At 39.0% G+C, this 21,501-nt stretch overlaps 1 protein-coding gene across 3 annotated transcripts in view; it reads right to left on the bottom strand.

Moving 5' to 3' along the window:
* Positions 1-21,501, bottom strand: part of LOC124802708 (polyphosphoinositide phosphatase) — a 177,311-nt gene that overhangs the window by 62,492 nt on the left and 93,318 nt on the right. For all 3 annotated transcript variants that reach the window (XM_047263668.1, XM_047263670.1, XM_047263669.1), the window contains 2 exons: positions 12,777-12,975; positions 6,243-6,492 (listed from right to left, as the gene is read on the bottom strand). In XM_047263668.1, coding sequence (XP_047119624.1) covers positions 6,243-6,492; positions 12,777-12,975 — 449 coding nt within the window. The remainder of the gene's footprint in view (positions 1-6,242; positions 6,493-12,776; positions 12,976-21,501) is intronic.

The raw sequence follows: 21,501 nt of genomic DNA on the forward strand, positions 1-21,501 counted from the left end.
GTGGGTCAGAGGCTATGAAACGACAATGCTATAGGATGTGTGAAGTGAGACATAAAGATCTAATGCCACTGGGGTCAGTGGAGATAAGTTTTCAACTGGAAGTGGTTCCATTTAAACAGTGTGTAGATGTAGTGGCTCATGTATGTGAGGGCTACAGCATGATCCTGGGGATGTACTTTCTGCATCAACCTGAAACCAAAACTAATCATTGGCAACATGTGGTGGAAATTAATGGCTAAACATTCCAGCTAGAGGAAACTGTTGCCAGTGTATGAGTGTGGGTTTATAAGTCTGGCAAATTTCGATGAAAGAATGGTACATTTTTGTTGCATCTTCATGGTTGGTAAGCTTAATTATTCCAACACTCATATAAAGAACTTCAACAATGTACAGTGTACAGTTTATTGCTATGACTTGTCTGAATTGGTCAGTTTGTCAACTGCGATTGAAAATGAAGGAAACTGAGTTTCGTGTTGTTATTAAACATTTTCATTTGAAGGGTTGGACTGCTGCACAAATAAAAACAGAACTGGATGGAGCTCTTGTGGACTCTGCACCAGCACTGAAGACTATTTACTTTTGGATTAATGAATTTAAACATGGTTGGACAAGCACCAAAGATGAGGCTTCCTCTGGCCACCCAACTGTGGTCACCACAAAGGAAACTATTGAAAAATCCACAATATGGTAATGATACACTGCTGAATAAAAATTCATAAGATCGCTGAGACTGTGGGTATCTCAACTGAGTGCATAACAACATCCACAGAGATTGGCTATGAAGAAGCTGTGTGTGTCGTGGGTGCCACGATTGCTCACAGTCAACCAAAACCACACCCAGCACAATGTTTCATCACAATGTCTGGTGATGTTTAATCACAGTCTGCAAGACTTTCTGCACCAATTTGTGACTGTTGGTGAAATTTTGATCCATCATTTCACATTAAAATCAAAACAACAATCAAAACAATGGCCACAACAATTGAAACAATGGCTAAAGGTTGATGAAAGTGCACCGGAGAAGAGAAAGACTATTTTGTCACCTGGAAAGGTGATCACTTCATTTTATGGGATTCCCAAGAAATAATCATCACAGATTATTTGAAAATGGCAGAACCATGACTGGGCCCAACACTTCAGTGTTGGATCACTTGAAATTTGTGATGGTTGCACAAAACACCAGTGTTCGTACATAAAAAAGTGTTATTTCACCAGGATAATGCACCTTCCCACACATCAACTGTAACAATGGTGAAAGTGCATGAACTGGGTTTTGAATTGGTCCCTTGTCCAACCTATTCAGCAGACTTAACCCCAAGTGACTTCTTCCTGTTTCCTAACTTGGAACTTTTGCTTTCTGGGAAGAAACTTTCATCAAAAAAGGAAGTGATACTTGCAGTCAATGAGTATTTTTCAGTGTTTGACAGAACCTGTTCTTCTATTGGGATGAAAGAGCTGGAGGATCTCTGGACCAAGTTATACGGCCCACAAAGGAGACTATGTCAAGAAGTAAGATGAGCTATTTATGAAACAAACATTTTTCCTTGCTTTTTTATCAAACCACCCCCTTAGAGCTGTCACAAGGTGCATATATCTTATTGGTATATGTAATTAAACTGTGTACAAATATATTAAGGCTTGATCCACATCGTGATGTACCAGGTGGTAGCAGAAAGTCACTTTGGGTAAGTCTGGAGCCAACCTACATGTCAATATGTTGTGCATAACTGAGTCATTGGAAGGGAACAATATTTTGAATTCAGCAAGATGTTCTGTTTAAAGGATTATTGTATGCATACAAAAGACAGATGGTGGGAAGGTAGTGCCCATGAATCTGAAGGAGAAATGATTGATGCATGGAGGATGTAAATAGTGGGCACCCACAGGCTGCTGTTACGGCTGAATTTTGTAAAAAGATGGAGCATCTAAAGGAAGTATAGAAGGTGAGGATGAAGTAGTTGTTGTTGTTGTTGTTGTTGTTGTTGTTGTACTCTGAAGATTAGTTTCTTTCCCTCAGGGTCTATTACCAGTGATGAGCATTACACAGCTCTGGATTCTGATGGGAAATGAGGCACCTGTGTACTGGAAATAGTAACAGATACCTCAGTATTTGCAACCAATTATGGAGGAGTTTATTAACCAACATTTGACTGATGGGATAATAGAAGAGAGCAACAGTCCATGGGGAGGAGGGTATGAACTGAGTTTCTGCCCAAGAAGTCTAAGGATAGGTCCAAGAAGTACAGATTCTGTTATGATTACCATTACCTTAATAGTAAGATAGTCAACATATGCATAGCCCAAAAAATAGCCCATACCCCACATCATGGAGACCACCAACAACCTGGGACAGTATCAGTATTTTTCTACCAAAGATTTAAAAAGTGTATACCATCAGTTGGAGGTGGTTCCAAGAATCAACTGAAGACAGCATTCTCAGTACCCTGAAGCCATTATCACTATCGGAAGATGTCATTCAGGTTGAAGAATGCTGCTGTTATGTTTCAGCGATTGTTCCAAGGCATATTGAGCGGACTGCAGCCTCACCGGTGTCTAATCTACCTGAATGATACAACTGTACCCTTGAAAGATGTAGAGGAGTATAGACAATGCTTGAGAGAGGTTTTTATGAGATTGCGAGCAGCACGTCTGACATTAAGTACAGAAACATATAATTTTGTGTTGGAGGAAGTAGGTTCCTTAGGGCATATGATTAGTAAAGTTAGGATGAGAACTGATCTGAGACTGGTATGAGCAGTACAGGATTTCCTGGTTCTGAAATAGAGCTGTAAACATTTTTGGAACTCTCTATTATAGGATATTTGTGAGGGGGTTCGCTGATACAGTGTGACTACTCATACAACAGTTGAAAAAAGGTGCAAAACTGATGTGGATAGAGGAGTGTCAGGATGCATTCAGAAAGATGAAAAAGTTTTAATGCCAAATCCAGTTTTTATTTTTCTGCGTTTTCCAGAAGAAGTTTATACTATTTTGTGACACGTCTGACAATAGTTTGGGGTGCATCCTGAATCAGGAAATCAATGGTGAGGAACATCCTGTGGCTTTCACATCAAGACAATTTAATAGAGCAGAGAACAGTTATTCAAGTATGTGCAAGCAAGGACAGGCAGTGTGTTGTTGATCTCTGAAGATGGGAACAAAATTGTCATGATGATAGAAGAGCGAGAGGGAGAAGATTACAATACATCCAGCCCAGGTGATCTAAAATTGCACCAACACATTTTTGGTGCAGCTATTCATGGGTAGAACAGGACTGGATTGTCCTAGAGACATTATTCAATGTAAACCTTATTTCCATTAAGTGGTTTTACACAGGATTTATTCTGTGTATGATAACATGGTAGTGGTGGTGAATTGCTACAAGATGGAAGGCTCATGGAAGCAAGGCTGATGGAGCTGAGGGGGCAGTAGATTGTTCATTAATGAGACAGCATTTGATATAATGGAGCCAACTTTCCATCTACCAGCCATGGTCATGCGAAAACCCAATTGAACACAAATCAGCCACAACTATACTGACCAGATGAACCACTAGTGGGTGCTCCCAAAGCAGAATCTAACTTTCCTAAACAATATGTTAAAACCAGACCTCATGGAAATTAAAAGCTGCACAAGGACAGATTTCAGCAGAACAACTGATGCAGCATGTTAAGGAATTTAGGGAAGGCCAACGATGAGTGACAATTATCTTGAGCATCATGATAAGCACTGGATCCCTAGAGCATGAAAGTGAGTGGATTGATAAGCACTGGATCCCTAGAGCATGAAAGTGAGTGGATGTGGAATATTGTAGTGCGAATGCTGATGAGAAATATATGTCCTGCAGTTTAACAAGATATAAGATCGAGAAATGTGCCATGCTTGTCTGCAAGGACAATTTCGAAGACCACATGACTGGCAGGATGGAGAAGTACCATGGCATGATTCATTGTGCTTTCCAAGGGAACTAATGGTCTGTTAAGTGGAGTACAAATGAGCAGCTTAGTTGTGTAAGAGGAAACCTAGCAAATAAGGTTTTGCAAGTTAAATATGGTAACTGAACCTTGTGGATTGGGGCTCTAGGCACTCGTATAACTGAAACTTATGCTGTACATGTGAGATGTGTTGTAGATTCATTTTAAATGAGGCCTAAGGAACTGAGTCTTTTTGCAGACGGGGGAAGTGCAGTCCACTAAGAGTTTTTGGGCAAATCTGTAATAATATACAGAGGAATATTGCAGTAGTCACTGGTAGCTGGTGAGTGAAGATGATTGTCATTTGATTTACTGTAACTGAGCCATTGAATTATTGCAAGACAGGTCAGGTTTGTTTGGTAAAACCTGCCAGCACACCAGTAATGCACAGTCCTTGCAGTGCAGGCAAGAGTATTCCTCCACAAGTGGGCACTAGTGGCATTGCTAAGTATATGACTAGAAACAGGGCATTGGCATAACAGATGCACTGATGGCTTGTCTAAGAAGCTGGCATTTTCATAGCAGTTTCATTTATAACCCAGCAGTTCTATCAAGAAATGGGGACTATGTCAGGTAAGGGGACCACATGGAGATGCCAACAGCAACGCGGGTTTAAGTCTTCATTGCAGTACCAGCTTCTTGCAGTAAGTCCACCCCCTTAAAGAAATAGATGCTTACGGTTACGTTGACGAAAGTGCAGTGTGGCTCATATTAGCATTTCTGAGGCAGGATGCTCAGTAGGCAATGTCTGTGTAGAGGTTGGCTTACTAGTGAACAGAATATGGCTCCATTTTAGGCTTTTACTGTCTAAAAAGTAGAACTGCAAGGGGGAATACCAGCTAGATTTTTACACAAGAAACAATCTGATGGCATGCAATGTACACTAATACGCCAAAACATTGTGACCACAGCCAATCGCAATTATGGATGCTGCCTGATGGTGTTATGAGCATGTGACATGATAACAAAAGTATGTAAACTGGGCAGACAAATGGAGGTTCACCCTAGTGAAGATATGGGCTGCAAATAGGGAAATTCATTGAGATAAGCAACTCTGACATACAGCAGATTATTAACATGAACAAGAATCCTGAAAATGGTGAAACTGGTTGAATGTTCATGTGCTACTGTCATGAGCATCTACAGAAGGAGGTAGAAGGACAGTGAAACTACCACTAGGCGCTAAATGGTTGAACATCCTCAAGTCTTCACAGACCATGGGCTTGACAGGAGGCTTTTCTGCTCTGTAAAATACAATAGATGGTGCTCTGTGGCATCTCTGCTGAAAGAGTACAATTCTGGTGTTCCAGACCACACCTTCCTCATACATTGTTGAACAGGAGCTCTGCAGCAGACCACCCCTATATGTTCACATGTTGACCCAATGACATTGTCAATTATGATTCCAGTGGGTACAAGACCATATGTATTCAATCGTCAATCAATGGAAACGTGTCGACTTTTTGGGTGACTCACATTTTTGCTACACTAGGGCAATGGTCATCCCCACAAATGCCATCATTGAGGTAAACTGTGGGTCAAAACATGCAGCATGCCATGAATGCAAACTGGTAACAACAGTATTACGCTATGGGAGACATTTTCCTGTGCTTGCATGGGAACTGTGGTAGTACTTGAAGAAATGCCGACAGCTGTGCACCACCTGCATCCCTTCATGCTTGGTGTCTTCCCCAAGGGCGATGTCATCTTTCAGCAGTATAATTGTCTATGTCTTGGAGCCAGAACCATGGTACAGTGGTTTGAGGAGCATTATAGTGAACTCACGTTGCTGTCTTGGTGAACAAATTTGCCTGATGTAAATCCTATGGAACCCATCTGGGTCCCTATCAGGCACCATCACTGTGTACACAAATCAGTAGCCTGTTGTTTTTGTGAATTACATGATCTGTGCATATACATCTAATGCCACATATCTCCACAAGCCTACCAACAAACTGTCAGATCCCTGATACACAGACTCAGTAATGTATTTCATTCCAGAGATGGACAAACAAGCTATTAACCAGTTGGTCATAATGTTTTGGCTCATTGGTGTATGGTTCAAAAACAAACTATGCTATTAGATGAAAAAGCAAGAATGGGATGTTAACATATACAATAAGTACAGCATACACTCTGCAAGAGAGTAAAAGTAATATGTACTGACTTTTAGCACTGTACTTCATTCTGATGAGTCTGTATAAGTCTGTATTGAGTAGTTTGACATTTCTGTTACAGAGATACAAAAATATATCACTGGAAGTTTACCTGAAATCCTAATGCACACTTCCCAATGGCAAACTGTGCAGTGTTGGTTCGATCCAAACAGTCAACACAATTCACTCTAATGACACCAGTTTGAAGGCGTCTTCCAAAACTAAGTTCATTCTTATCAACAAGACCAAGTATTGCATGAGAATTCTGAGTGTAGTATGGCGACTGATTGTGGAATATTCCAGTTTTACATACAGTTGTGTGGGCAATGTCACCAAGACGCCCCATTACATTGGCCTCTTTCCTGGAATAGACATTGGTTCAAGATAATTTTCTAACATACAATACACCCACAGATTCAGAGAACAAACATTAAAAACCAGGTCACACACACACACTGATATACACATAAATGTTGTGGGTACACAAAAGAAATGTACAAATAAATACTTGTTTATAACCTTATATTATCTTTTTAAGATCTTATCCATTATTGCTTACGTAATCTGGTGCCTACTTCAAAGAAAGTATTAATGTCTGAACAAATGGCATAACTTTATCAAGACTGTAAATAAACTTAAATGTTCATTTGGAGTATAGAATTGGAAAGAATAGAGAATGCTAGTTCATAGATGAATCCTCGAGTTACTTCATGAGGTAATCTCAGGTAGCTCAAATGGTACAGCACTGCCAATATGAGGCTTGGCGTGTTGTTCAGTTTAAACTAAGCACATATAATCAAGAAAAGATGTCAAATTTCTGCCTTTCACAACAATTTAAGCTGTCTCTGTGCTAGCAGGAAAAGACAAAGCAAATCACAGAGGAAAGAAACATTCTTCTGAACTCTTGATGTTCTTGCAGCAAAGAGGTAATGGTCTTTAATTATATCCTAAAAGGAAATCAACATCACCCACATCTTAGCCACATCTTATAAAGTAATGCCTCAGTCTTTGGCTGTGTCTGTAGTTTCCTTTTAGGAACTGTTGCACTCTTAAATATATGATTATCACCCATATGAAGGGGCAGGGGGAGAGGGTGGGGCAATTGTAAGGCTTGTTTTAGGCATTTCACTCAGCCCCTACCATGAACATTTTTCAGCAGTCTCATTCTTATGACAAAATATACAATAAACTGAAGTGCAAAATGGCTTATGAAAGGACAAATATGAGGCCATGTTTTAAGCTTTTACAAAATCAATAAAAAAATCATTTTTGATACAGATCATTTTACTGTTTCTCAAAATATTTACCTTCACAATTTATACACTTCAGTATGCGTTTGAACTGATTCTGGAAACATTTTTTTCCCCATGATGTTGGTATCACAAAAACAATGTATAGAAAGGGTTCAAGGGCTTCTTCACATGATGAGAACTGCTGTCCATGCATTTTTTGTTTGACATAAGACAAGAAAAGCATAGTTGTTAGGTGACATATCAGGTCAATGCAGACACTGAGACAATTATTTGGAATTTATCTGTGTCTAATAATCATTTCTTTGCTGTTGTGTGTGACATGATGAATGATATGACATTTTCGGTTTTCCACCCTGGTGTCGCATTGATTTGTTGCAAATAAATTGTATATCATTCAGCATTCAACAATTTTCTTGAAAGTGTTTCGCGAACAAACCACTTCTTCTGTTTCCATTAATGTTGGAACACCCAAAAAGTTGATTGCCGCTTGCTCTGTACCATTCTTCTGCAGAGTTCTGAGAAACTGGTGTCTCGGGGAAGAATCAAGTTGGCACATATGGTGAAACAGGCACCAACGTCACAACTGTCATGTTGTAGAGCATTCTCTGCAACAGGATACTTTGTGTTGTGAAGCATACACCCTCTGCCTATGCCCACTCATCCTAAATGATGACTTGGTGGTAGCCATCTCAAGATAAAAGGCCGAATAGTGTTCACGTAACAGCTGGTATACGATGTGTTGTTTCACAGGTGGCTCTCCCTTTAATAGTACATATTTTGCAAGTTACAGGGCTGGTATAAGTGATGGTAGGAGGGTTGCAGAGGGCAAGTCTTACAGTGGGTGTGGTCACAATTGTAAGAGCCATAGGATGGGGAAATGGGTGCAGACGGAGCATAGTGTTAGACAAGGATATTGTGGAGATTGGAGGGTGACAAAAAGCTATTCTAGGTATGGTGGACAAAATGTCAGAGCCTTGTCGAAGTAGTTGATACATTCAAAAGCAGAATAATAGCAAGTGTCAGGAGGCGTACTCCTAAGTTGTTTTTTGGAGGGATCAGCAGTATGAGGAATGTATGTGATAACCTGGGAAATCTGATTCTGAACAAGGCTGAGTTACCAGTGGTGTGCTCCAAAGCTGTTTTTTGGAGGTATCAGCAGTACCAGGATTGGATGTGATGGCCCAGAAAATCTGCTTTTGAAGTAGGCTGATGGGGTAATTACCTCCAGTGAAGACTGATGTGAGAATGGTGGTGTAGTGCTGTAAAGTTTCTGCATCTGAACAAATATGTTTGCCTCGAATGCTGAAGCTGTGTTGTGAACAGAAGTGTGTAGCTGACCTCTGGTGAGGATTGAGTTAACATCAAGGAAAATTGCATGGGATTCAGAACAGGGCCATGTGAAATTTAATTGGGAGAATTTCTTTAGAGATTCCCAGAATTTCAGCAAGTCAGCCCCACCACGAGTCTGTAACGCAGCCATCAATGTATTTAAACCAAACCAGGGGCTTGAAGGCTTATGGATTCCAGAAAAGCCCTCTACAAGCAACCCCTGAAAAAGTTGGCATAGGAAGGAGCCTTTCTGGTTCTCATGACATTGCCCCTTATCTGTTTGTATGTCTGCCCCTCAAAGATAAAGCAGTACTTGGTAAGTATAAAGTTGATTAAAGTGAGCAGGAAGTATGTCACCAGTTTCAAATCAGATGGGTGCTGACTGAGGTAATGTTCAGCAGCAGACAGACCATGTACACGGGGGATGATGATAAAGGGAGGTGGTATAATTGTGATAATATAGGTGTGTGGTGGGAGCTGGACATGCACAGATTTCATATGATCTAGGAAATGGTTAATGTATTTAATACAGAGGGAAAGAAACTATAGTTTGCAGGTTTTGAGCACATATGGCAAATATATATTTGGTGGGTGCTTGAAAGCCAGCAGCTATGGAATGGCCAGGGTGATGAGTCTGTGGATCTTAGGTAGAAGGTAAAAGGTGGGTGTTCAGTCTGGTTGTGGCAAGGAGTTCTATGGATTTAAGTGTTAGTCCTTGTGAGGGACCTGATGTTTTAAAAAGGGATTGCAGTCAGTTTGAATCACAGGGATGGGATCTTGATGGCAGATGCTGTATGTAGAAGTGTCAGATAGTTGGCATAATCCTTTGCTTACATACTCCCTTCGGTCAAGAACCACAGTGGTAGATCCTGTCCACTGGGAAGATAGTGATGGACTCATCAGTTTTTAGTGAATAAAGAGCCTAGAGGTCTGCAAATGACAGGTTAGGGCTGCATTGTAGTGATCTGAGGGAGGGTTGTGAAGCAATTCTGGGTGTAAGGAATTCTTGGAAGGCTTAGGCTTGTAAGGGATGATTTTGAGGTAGTGATGGTGGATCAAGCTGGGATTGTGATCAAACTGTTCAAGGCGAGATTCATTGTCAGGTTTGCTAGAGGGAAGGTTTTGGGACTGGGTTGGAAATTGATATTTCCAGTTGCCATCATAAGTTAAGGAAAGTAAGTCCTTCGCCAAAGCAACATGATTAAATGCAGGTATAGGGCTGAATGTAAGATCCTCTGGGTAATTCAGATAATTCAGGAGGTGAGTGTGTCTTAGTGAGAAGTTGAGAACACTATACTGTTGCGACTGGTTCTTGTGATCATCAGTTATCATTAGTCTGGGAGAAAGTGGTGAAGGCTGGGGTTGCTGTCTGAAATTGGTTTGGTGGATGATACCATCTAAGGAAACATGAGTGGCACACAACAGCACGATTTTGCAGAAGGATGAGAGTTGTCTGGTGGAGTGGAAATTAGGAGATAAGGCATATTGCTCACTTCTATCACATACAATGCACTTAGCTTTCTGCTCTTATTAACTTGTGCATGATGTTTAGGCAGTAATCCCTGTCTTGCATATTCCCCTATCTTCTATCTTTAGGCTCTCAGTTTTTCAAATATTGTCCATTACACTCCCCAACAACCAGTCTTTCCCTCTCATCCCATCCAGTAAATCTCCCTGACCTGCAGTTCTGGCCAACTTTTCTGAACTCTCCCCATTTCCCAAACCTCATCAGTCCTTTTCCTTCACCCCTCTTCCTCCCCCCTCAACCCTTCCACCAGAAAAATAGCCACTGACTCTGAGAACTTGTTAATTTTAATATCATTATGTGTGTTTTCTCCTGCAACCAAGTGGTGAGTAGATTTTTTATCTATACAACTACATTTTAGTGCAAACTTTGGTATGCCTAAAGGATGCCAATAACTTTTGGTCAACCTTCCCACAATTAATCACTGTTGGAAGTTCAATCACACAAAATTCTGCAAACAAATTGTATAACATTTTTTGTTAAGACAACTGATTATTAAGAGTTAAACAAAGTGATTCAAGGCATTGTTGTTGAGTTAGGCCTTTACAAAAATCATTGTAATCATCCAATGAAAGCTTTCACATGAAACTTGCATTTTTTTCACAGCACTGTCTCTTTAAATACTTACTGTAAACATGCCACTAACCCAATTTGGAATTTTATTATTTTAATAATAACAAATGAAAATTTTTAAAGCAATTGTAGCATTACATCTCAATGGTGATATGTAACTGTCATTCATAAAGACCTAAAAAGTGACTCTCATGTTCTCTGACAATTGCAATGGAGACTTTTCAGCATTTTTTACTGCCATGACCACAACTGTCAGCTATAAAGAATGGCCAAAAAGTCTCTGCAGTAGCCTTGCCTATTGCACTGTCAGTAAACATGCTCTGTAATATAACAACAAGAGCTTTTACTTGTTCCATCTCTTGGCAGTGTGTCAATGAGAAAAAAGTGCCCCAGAACATCAAGCACACCTATTTCTGAGCTAAGACTTGTCTGCATGAATTTGGCCTTCTGTGATAATCAAGTTTGACACCAATGCATTAATTTGTGTATGGTTTCCATGATAAAGTTACCAATCTAAATTTCGTTATATGTGATAATACTGTCCCTGGCACCCACAATAATAAAATGATGGTTCTCCATAGTGACCAGCCACATTTTATCCACAGCTACTCATTGCACTTATCATCAAGGACATTTTGATTATCCATGGAAAAATAACTAGTATCAACAATGTTTCATCTGCTGGCTTCTGATGCCTTGTTTACATATTCCACATAAGTGACTGTACAATTTGATTGGTACTACATGCTGTGTGCTCAAAATTTTTATCACAGATCTAAGCTTGTAACGAGCAGGAGAAGTAACCAGTGGGATAATTCTCAGCTGATACGGTGAGTGAACAGAAATTGCCAACTGTCTCATAAGGTAGCAATATTCTTTATCTTTCACATTTCTCATCCCCCCTTCCCCTTCCCCTCCCCCTCCCCCTCCTCCTCCTCCTCCTCCTCCTCTTTCTTACATGTATTAGACATCTGCCAGTTACATCCCCTTTGTTAAATTATTGATCTTTCAACCTTTTCCTTGGTCTTACTGAAGATCTTCTGCACACTGGGTAATAATTGGTCATTAGTTTTAGTACTCTGCCATTTTCCATTCTTGTGACATGATCCTTCCTGTTGTTTCTGTATTCTTTAATCTGCTCATTTCAGCTTTTCACTCCCAGTTTTCTCCGATACCAGCATCCCTCCACCTGTCAGCTAGTGTCTACCCAACTACTCTTCTCAGGAATTACATCTCAGATGCTTGTACTTCATTTCTTTTTGTTATAATCCTCATTTTCACATGCTATGGTTGATACTGACATCATTTTGTAGAACTTAGGTAGTTTTTCCTTTCTTAATTTAGTTCTGAGAGTTCATTAATTATTCAGCTAATGTGATCAAGTCTTTTTATTTTCTTTTGTTTGTCCATTTCTCTCATGAATGAGATAGTATTTACTAAGAAGTTGAGCTAATTTACTCTTTCTGTTTTCTGACTGTTTATTATTATTTTGCTGGCCTCTGAAAATCATAAAATTTATTTTCTTTGCAGATACAATATATCATAATTATGATTTGGCTGTTGTGGATAAAATATGAGCAACTGTCTGGAGTGTGTTCTTACAGCAATCACAATTTGATCAGCAGCAAAAAGTAATGTCATGGAATAATTCCTTTTGTTGAAGTCATGGGTTTAAAAAATTAATTTACTTATCCATTGCCTCAGCACAGTGTCAGCATAAAAATTAAAGAACAAATGGAGACAAACTGCATTCTTGTCTTACTTCCAAATTTTTCTTGATTTTAGATTTTCCGTTTCCTGCAATGGCAATTGCTGATACTAAAATTAAATTTCAGACATTAATTTACCACTGCCAGTAGCACCACCTCTCAAATGCTCTCCTCAATACTGAAAGAATGCATTATTTGCTTAATGATAGGTACTATGTATAACACATGGTCTGCATTAACTGTACTCTGATACTCACCCCTTAAATATGCGTGCCATATCAAAACTAATGTATTGTATTTGATGATCAGGAGGTAGAAACTGATTTAAATAGGCGATGGCTGTACTAAATTCTTCACTCAACATGCTTTCATGTTTTTTCTTCTCTCTCTTTTTTACAAGGTTCAGTATTATTATTGGAGCACCATAACGCTGGAACAATTGATTGAAGTGTTCACCTGAACAAAGAATAACGAAACATTAGTATGAAAGTGTTCAATAACTGAAGAGTACAAGTGGGAGAAGATAACTGGAGACTTCAGCTGTAAACAATGGTGAGCAACACTTTATAGGAAACTGAGATATTGCATGCAAAACATAGTAAGTGATGCATTTTAGTTCTATTAGTTAATGTTCCATAATAATCTGAGGGATAGCAACTCTACCGCAAAATTTGGATTCTAGCTAGTGGTGACATTGGCAGGATGTGGGCAAGTAAACAGCGGCAACTACCACAAACATGGCTGTCTATTGTCATAACAGATGCAGTGCTCATGCCTCGAAAATGCTTTCCAGGAATGAGCCTGTACGAATCGGAGGATGATGTGGATACATATGACTCTGATGAATATCCTGCATGGATTCCTGAATGGAAACACACATCAAAAGGTGTTACTCTTCATGTAAATGTGCATATTTCATAAAGCAATAAACACTGTTAAGTCATGTCAGTTACCATAGTTTACACGTGACAGTGGGATGGCAGCCATGTTAAGCACCATCCTTAACATTGTGGACATGCTGTAGTAAGATTACTTGCATTGGTTTCTTATAAAGCATTATCCATAGTTGTATCCACACCTTGAAAACCATACACCCTATAACAAGCCCATATCAACAGAGCACCAATGAGCTGCGTATAGGACCTTTAATTATGCTCTGTGATGTATTTTGTTTAAATAATTTCTTTTTATGTTTCTCTTCTTGCCTCGAAGGAGACACACTTCTCTTTCACCTTTAGTTATGACTAGACACCCTTTCCATTACAGGTGGAGCAACCATTTTGTAATGTGTACCATAGGAAGTGCAAAATGGCTAAGCAGGAGTGGCTGGAGGACAAATGTAAGGATACAGAAGCATACATCACCACCTACAGGAAAACTAAAGAGACCTTTGGAGAAAAGAGAACCACCTGCATGAATATCAAGAGCTGAGATGGAAAACCAGTCCTAAGCAAAGAAGAGAAAGCAGAAAGATGGAAGGAGTATCTAGAGGTCTATACAAGGGAGATGTACTTGAGGGCAATATTAGGGAAGTGGAAGAAGATGTAGATGAAGGTGAAATGGGAAATACAATACTGCGTAGAGAGTTTGACAGAGCACTGAAAGACCTAAGTCGAAACGAGGCCCCGGGAGTAGACAATATTCCATTAGAACTACTGACAGCCTTGGGAGAGCCAGCCCTGACAAAACTCTACCATCTGGTGAACAAGATGTATGAGACAGGCGAAATACCCTAAGACTTCAAGAAGAATATAATAATTCCAATCCCAAAGAAAGCAGGTGTTGACAGATGTGAAAATTACCCAACATCAATTTAATAAGTCACGGCTGCAAAATACTAAAGCGCATTCTTTACAGACGAATGGAAAAAACTGGTAGAAGCCGACCTCGGGGAAGATCAGTCTGGATTCCGTAAAAATGTTGGAACACGTGAGGCAATACTGATGCTACGACTTATCTCAAAAGATAGATTAAGGAAGAGCAAACCTACATTTATAGAGAAAGCTTTTGACAATGTTGACTGGAATACTCTCTTTCAAATTCTGAAGGTGGTTGGAGTAAAATACAGGGAGCGAAAGGTATTTACAATTTGTACAGAAACTGGATGGCAGTTATAAGAGTTGAGGGACATGAAAGTGAAGCAGTGGTTGGGAAGGGAGTGAGACAGGGTTGTAGCCTGTCCCTGATGTTATTCAATCTGTATTTTGAGCAAGCAGTGAAGGAAACAAACAAAAAAATTCAGAGTAGAAATTAAAATCCATGGAGAAGAAATAAAAACTTTGAGGTTCGCCGATGACATTGTAATTCTGTCAGAGACAGCAAAGGACCTGGAAGAGCAGTTAAATGGAATGGACAGTGTCATGAAAGGAGGATATAAGATGAACATCAACAAAAGCAAAACAAGGATAATGGAATGCAGTCAAATTAAATCAAGTGAAGCTGAAGGAATTAGATGAGGAAATGAAACACTGAAAGTAGTAGATGAGTTTTGCTATTTGGGGAGCAAAATAACTGATGATGCTCGAAGTAGAGAGGATGTAAAATGTAGACTGGTGAGAACAAAAAAGCTTTCCGAAGAAGAGAAATTTGTTAACATAGGTATAGATTTAAGTGTCAGGAAGATCTTTCTGAAAGTATTTGTATGGAGTGTAGCCATGTATGGAAGTGAAACACGGACGATAAACAGTTTAGGCAAGAAGGGAATAGAAGCTCTTGAAATGTGTTTCTACAGAAGAATGCTGAAGATTAGATGAGTAGATCACGTAACTAATGAGGATGTACTGCATAGAGTTGGAGAAATGAGAAATTTGAGCTACAACCTGACTAGAAGGAAGGATCAGTTGGTAGGACACATTCTGAGGCATCGAGGGATCACCAAGTTCATACTGGAGGGAAGAGTGGGGGGGTAAAAATTATAAAGGGAGACCAAGAGATAAATACAGCAAGCAGATTCAGAAGGATGTAGGTTGCAGTAATTACTCGGAGATGAACAGGCTTGCACAGGATAAAGTAGCATGAAGACCTGCAACAAACCAGTCTTTGGACTGAATACCACAACAACAACATTTATGTAAATGTCATAAAATATATTTAAGTTAATTCAATCAGAAATTAACTTAAATATATTTTACAATATTTACATAAATGATATTGTTGTGGAAATATCATAAAATACATTTAAGAATGCTGAAGATTAGATGGGCAGATCATGTAATTAATGAGGAGGTATTGAACAGAATTGGAGAGAATAGGAATTTGTGGCACAACTTGACTAGAAGAAGGGACCAGTTCGTAGGACGTGTTCTGAGGCATCAAGGGATCACCAATTTAGTACTGAAGGGCAGCATGGAGCATAGAAGTCATAGAGGGAGACCAAGAGATGAATACACTCTGCAGATTCAGAAGCATGTAGGTTGCAGTAGTTACTTGGAGATGATGAGGCTTTCACAGGATAGAGTAGCATGGAGAGCTGCATCAAACCAGTCTCTGGACTGAAGACAACGACAACAATTCAATCAGTGTTCTAATAATTTAATTAACATTAATCACCACTATATTAGATAATTACCCACATTTCTTAATACAGCTTTTGGATTGTCTGTGGTACTGTTGCCATATGCCAATAACAAAGAGATGCATTTGGCTAGTGGAAATTGTCAATGCTGTTAGCACAATTTGTACGGCCAAGAACCCCATCTTCTCAAATGTTTAGTTTGAGTATTTCAAAGTCCAATAGCTTCAAATTATTCTGCCATTATTTCAGTTTCAAATAACATGGCCATGGCATTTCTTGGTTAAAGAGGAAATGGCACAACTGCTAACATTTTCTTAATAAGATCACAGGCCTTCCAGTTAACCCCACACACTTACACTGTTGTGTAAGTAAGATGCTTCTTTATAACTGATCCTCCCATTTTAGATAAATTTTATTGCAATCACTAATTCTGAAATCCATTCTTCACTTAAAACTTCCGGGCTGATAGGCCATGGTCGAAGTATAAAACTGTCTCCTCACATTTCGTCTCCGACTGCGGTACTATGAACTATCAATGGTTGGATTTTACTTTTGTGCATGAAAATATTCTGGAATATGCAGAGGATTTGTAGAGCTTATAGCTCTGAATTTTTATAGATTTAGGGGAAGATCACAGAAATGTATCCTTCCAAAGATGCACCCGACCCTGACATTCTGCAAGCAGATGCAGTCGATGCAAACTATCAGCAGATCTGACAGCCCGGAAGTTTTAAGTGAAGACAATACCGGCCAAGATGCAGTCGATGCAAACTATCAGCAGATCTGACAGCCCGGAAGTTTTAAGTGAAGACAATACCGGCCATGAAAGTTTACATTGTATGATCTGAAATCCATTATCCAACCAGTGAATCTCTCATAGGATTATCGGGTAAAAATCACTGCCCCCTTTTCATGTCATCCCTTCTTGATAAAAGAACATATAAACTGAGAAAATACGTGAGGGAGGAAGAAACAGTTATAACACAAAAGTCAAATGTGTACTGCCTGCTTACGCACATTAGTATGGCATTTAAATAGCCTATAAGGCCCGTGTTTGTGTATATTTATAAGTGATGTATGGATGAATACGTACTATGAACTATCAATGGTTGGATTTTACTTTTGTGCATGAAAATGTTCTGGAATATGCAGAGGATTTGTAGAGCTTATAGCTCTGAATTTTTATAGATTTAGGGGAAGATCACAGAAATGTATCCTTCCAAAGATGCACGAGACTCTGACATTCTGCAAGCAGATGCAGTCGATGCAAACTATCAGCAGATCTGACAGATATGTCACAGGAGGGTAAAACAAGGAGGTATCCAGAACAAATGAAGAAAAAGAGAAATGAATATATAACATATAAAGGCAAGAGGGGCAGTGATGTATGAAAATGTATAGGCCCCCTGCTTGAATGCTCTATAAAGGACTCCAAGCACATAAGTGAAGAAGACATGCCACACATATTCAAGAATTACTGGCAGCTTAATGGCTATGATAAGCAAAATGCATAACTACAATGTTGTTTAGGGTCAAAAAGTGTTATCTGTAAAAGCACTTTCCACATTTGTATTTTGAAGACGTTTCACAGTAATGTTTTGTTGACTAGCCCAACAAGTAAACAATGGTAACTGATGTTAAGTGCTCTTGGTGAGCAAATAACAACGTTAAGCACCAACTGGTGAAATTTTAAGAACAGAATTGTGGGTAGAACTTATCATTTTTAATAACATGTCCTTGCAGTAGATATATGTGAAAACAATGATGTATCTGGATAGAAGAAGATGTACATGCAATATCTTATTTATGGAAATTTACTGAAACTTTACAGTGCATTTTCTCAAAACAGTCAAAATGCCACTTACAATTGTTTACAACTGATGTCTTCAATTATGGATAGATATGGTGGAAATCACAGAATATCTAAAATAATGGACGATAAATGGAAAAATAAGTTATCTAATATGTAATGTTGCTGGTGTTTTCAGAAGTAAGGTGTTCCATAGATACAGCAACATAACAACTTAACCAACTGAAGACACAAACAGCAAAGGATGGATTTTGAATCTACTGTGAGAAGACACACTTCATGACAAACATAAAATCAGTTTCAAGAAAACTGAAAGTTGGAATAGGAAAAATTAAACAGGCAGAAAAGTTTAAATACCTAAGTGAATGGGTACACCCTAACTTATAAGAGGAAGAAACATTCATGTTGTGCATTAACATAATTGAAATGGCCTACCAGCTAACTAAAGGCATCTCTTAGATTGGTGCATAATTTCATAGTGTTCTTGTTTCACATGTTGGTATTCCTCCGCTTGCTATGGGTTTATTTAACAATTATCATTATTTATTTGTAGTTCACTGTTGCTTTTTGAGTTTACATATGCACATTTTGTCATCTGGAGACAGTGAGTGGAGTTGTGGACACTAGAAAATGAAAAGCCAGGTGGAGAAATCAGAACATTTCTAACGTCATCTTCTGTCTGAGTTCAATACAAAGGTGACAGCAACAAAGCAGCCAGATATATTTGCACCATGCATTGGGATAATGCCATTGGAGAGAGCAAGAAAATGGTTCTCTCATTTTAAGGAGGGTTATATTGACATTAGTGACTCTCCACATTCAGGAAGACCTTTGGGGTTTGATGAAGATCATTTGCACACATTAATCCACAATGATCCATGTCAGTGAACTCAAGAACTAGCAAATGGGATGAACTATGATTATTCAACAATCATGTGACATTTGCATGCAATGTGGAAAATTCAGAAATCAGGATTATACGCAGCACATGCTCTGAGTAAAAATCACAAATATAAGAGGGTGGGCATAGGTGCATCTCTGCTTGCTTGTCATCAATTGGCTAGTGAACAACACTGATCATTCCTATTTTCTATCACTACTGGTGGTGAGAAATGATGTCTTTATACTAACATAAGTAAAAGAATGGAATGATTGAACCCAAACAAAGTTGCAACTCCCTGTACAAAGACCTGTGTGCAACAAAAAAAGGTAATGTTAGGCATCTGCTGAAACAGTGATGGTGTAGTTTACCAAAAATTGCTTCCCTGAGGTGTAACCATCACTGCTGATATTTCTTGTCAACAATTGAGATGTCATGGAGTCACAATCTAAGCACAGTGACCAGGAAGACTGTGTGAAGAGATCCTACTCCATGATAATGCCTGCCCGCATTCTGTTAGGCTCACATGAAACACTATACAGAAGTTGGGTTGGAAAGTCATTCACACCCACCTTGTTCACTTGATCTTGCACCCTCAGATTTTCAATTTTTTTGCTACCTATCGAACAATCTTCAAGGAACTTCCTATTTGGGTGAAAATGTGCTCCAAATTTGGCTCAATGAATTCTTCAGCTCAAAACCACATGAATTCCACAGTCGCAGAATTGGAAAGTTACCCCAGCACTGGCAGACTGTTGTAAATGTGAAGGAAAATGTATTACAAAAAGAATAGATTTCTACTCACGATATAGCAAAGATGTTGAGTCGCAGACAGGCACAGCAAAAAGACTACCAAACATGTAAGCTTTTGGCCAGAAGGCCTTCTTCTAAAATAGACAACATACAAATACACATTCACGCAAACACAGCGCTCGCTCTCTCCCTCTCTCTCTCTCTCTCTCTCTCTCTCTCACACACACACACACACACACACACACACACACACACACACACACACACACACTGGCTGCCGAAGCTAGTTTGGATTCAACATCCAGAGACAGTGCTCGTGTGTGTGTGTGTGTGTGTGTGTGTGTGTGTGTGTGTGTTGGGTTTTGTGTGAGTGTGAATATATATATATATATATATATATATATATATATATATATATATATATATATATATGTGTGTATGTGTGTGTGTGTGTGTGTGTGTGTGTGTGTGTGTGTGTGTGTGTGTGTTTTGCCTATTTCAGAAGAAGGCATTCTGGCCAAAAGCTTACATGTTTAGTAGTCTTTCTTCTGTGCCTGTCTGCAACTCAACATCTCCACTATACTATGAGTAGCAATCTATCCTTTTCATAATATTGTTGTTACCCATCCTCGACTTTCCATCGTTTGAGAGAGAATATATTATTGGTGGCTAAAATCTCTGTTATGTGTATCTGTTGGGTTTATTAAACTTATGGAAAAATGCTACAAACTTATCCACCAATGTAACACAAAAAGAAAGCGACATACTTAAATGTCAAAATTAGATACTACTGTACTGTTATTGGACCAGAGGCTGTGTATATTGCTGAGACTCTCACACTAAACAATAAAGATCTAATGCAGAAACTTGAGACCAAAGAATGAAAGATTTTGAAAAAAATCTTGGGTTCCATCACAGAAAACAGCAAGTACAGAAGTACTATGAAATGTATAAACATGTGAAGAAGATAAGTGAAATGATTTGGAACATAAGGACTACTTTTTATGGCCATATGATACAAATGTTCCCAGGAAGGATATCTGCTAATATTAATCTATTCTGAAGATAAGTAAACCAAAGGGGCATAGTCCATACGAGTTGAAGAATATCTATGACAAGTGGACACTTCTCCTACACATATCTCAGTATGCGATCTGCTTAAGGAAGACCTGCAAACAAATGATGGTTTCCAGAAAAAGCTAAAGCTAAAAACATGGAAGCCATGGTGCTAAGAGAGAAAATAATAACACCAGAAATGAATGCAGCAGCAATGAGCAGCAGTTAAAGGTAGGAAAAAGAGACTGTTGAATTGATGTGGTCTGTAGCTAGCTGAAAGAAAGAACAAATAATAATAATAAGCCCTAGCATCTCAATGTCCTGTGGAAGTCTTTCGACTGGATGCCACACTGGTGACTTACAAGTACATGTCCATAACCTACACTAGTAATTCTAGCAGGGAAATGGAACCTGCAGTTTAATGCGGAACTCAAACTATGTGTCCTTCCTGAAAAGTCTGCACATCACTGAGAGGTGAAGGCTAGGTTAAAGACAGACAGGTAGATTCCAGGATCTGAGCTGGATTCAATCCCATAACTTTTTGGTGTCTACACCTGCACTTTACAAGAACACCACAATGCTTGATGTCTTTGGATGAAACAAATTACATGTATCATTGTACACAGTCCAGTCACATTAATGTGACTACCACCTCTGTTGGACATCAATGTGCAATAACCAGTCACAAATGGCTGATGGCAGCACTAGCAGAGGAGGATATACAGGGTGTCCCATTTGTCTTGACCACCCTACATAACAGTTTGTCCAGAAGCAAACTACAAAATGTTTCAAGCAGATGTTCTTTAGCCATCAGGGGGACATCAATCAGCATGACTGCCTTCATAGTAGCTTTGTTTTTTACAAAGATATGAACAACAGTATGACTTTTTCAAATGGCACTCTGTATATCTTACTCAGTAATTCATTTTCTCTCCTAAAGACCTATTCAAAAATGCTTCACAGTGTACC

Source organism: Schistocerca piceifrons, chromosome 6 (genome assembly GCF_021461385.2).
Source record: "Schistocerca piceifrons isolate TAMUIC-IGC-003096 chromosome 6, iqSchPice1.1, whole genome shotgun sequence".
In the NCBI taxonomy this organism is placed as follows: Eukaryota; Metazoa; Arthropoda; class Insecta; order Orthoptera; family Acrididae; genus Schistocerca; species Schistocerca piceifrons.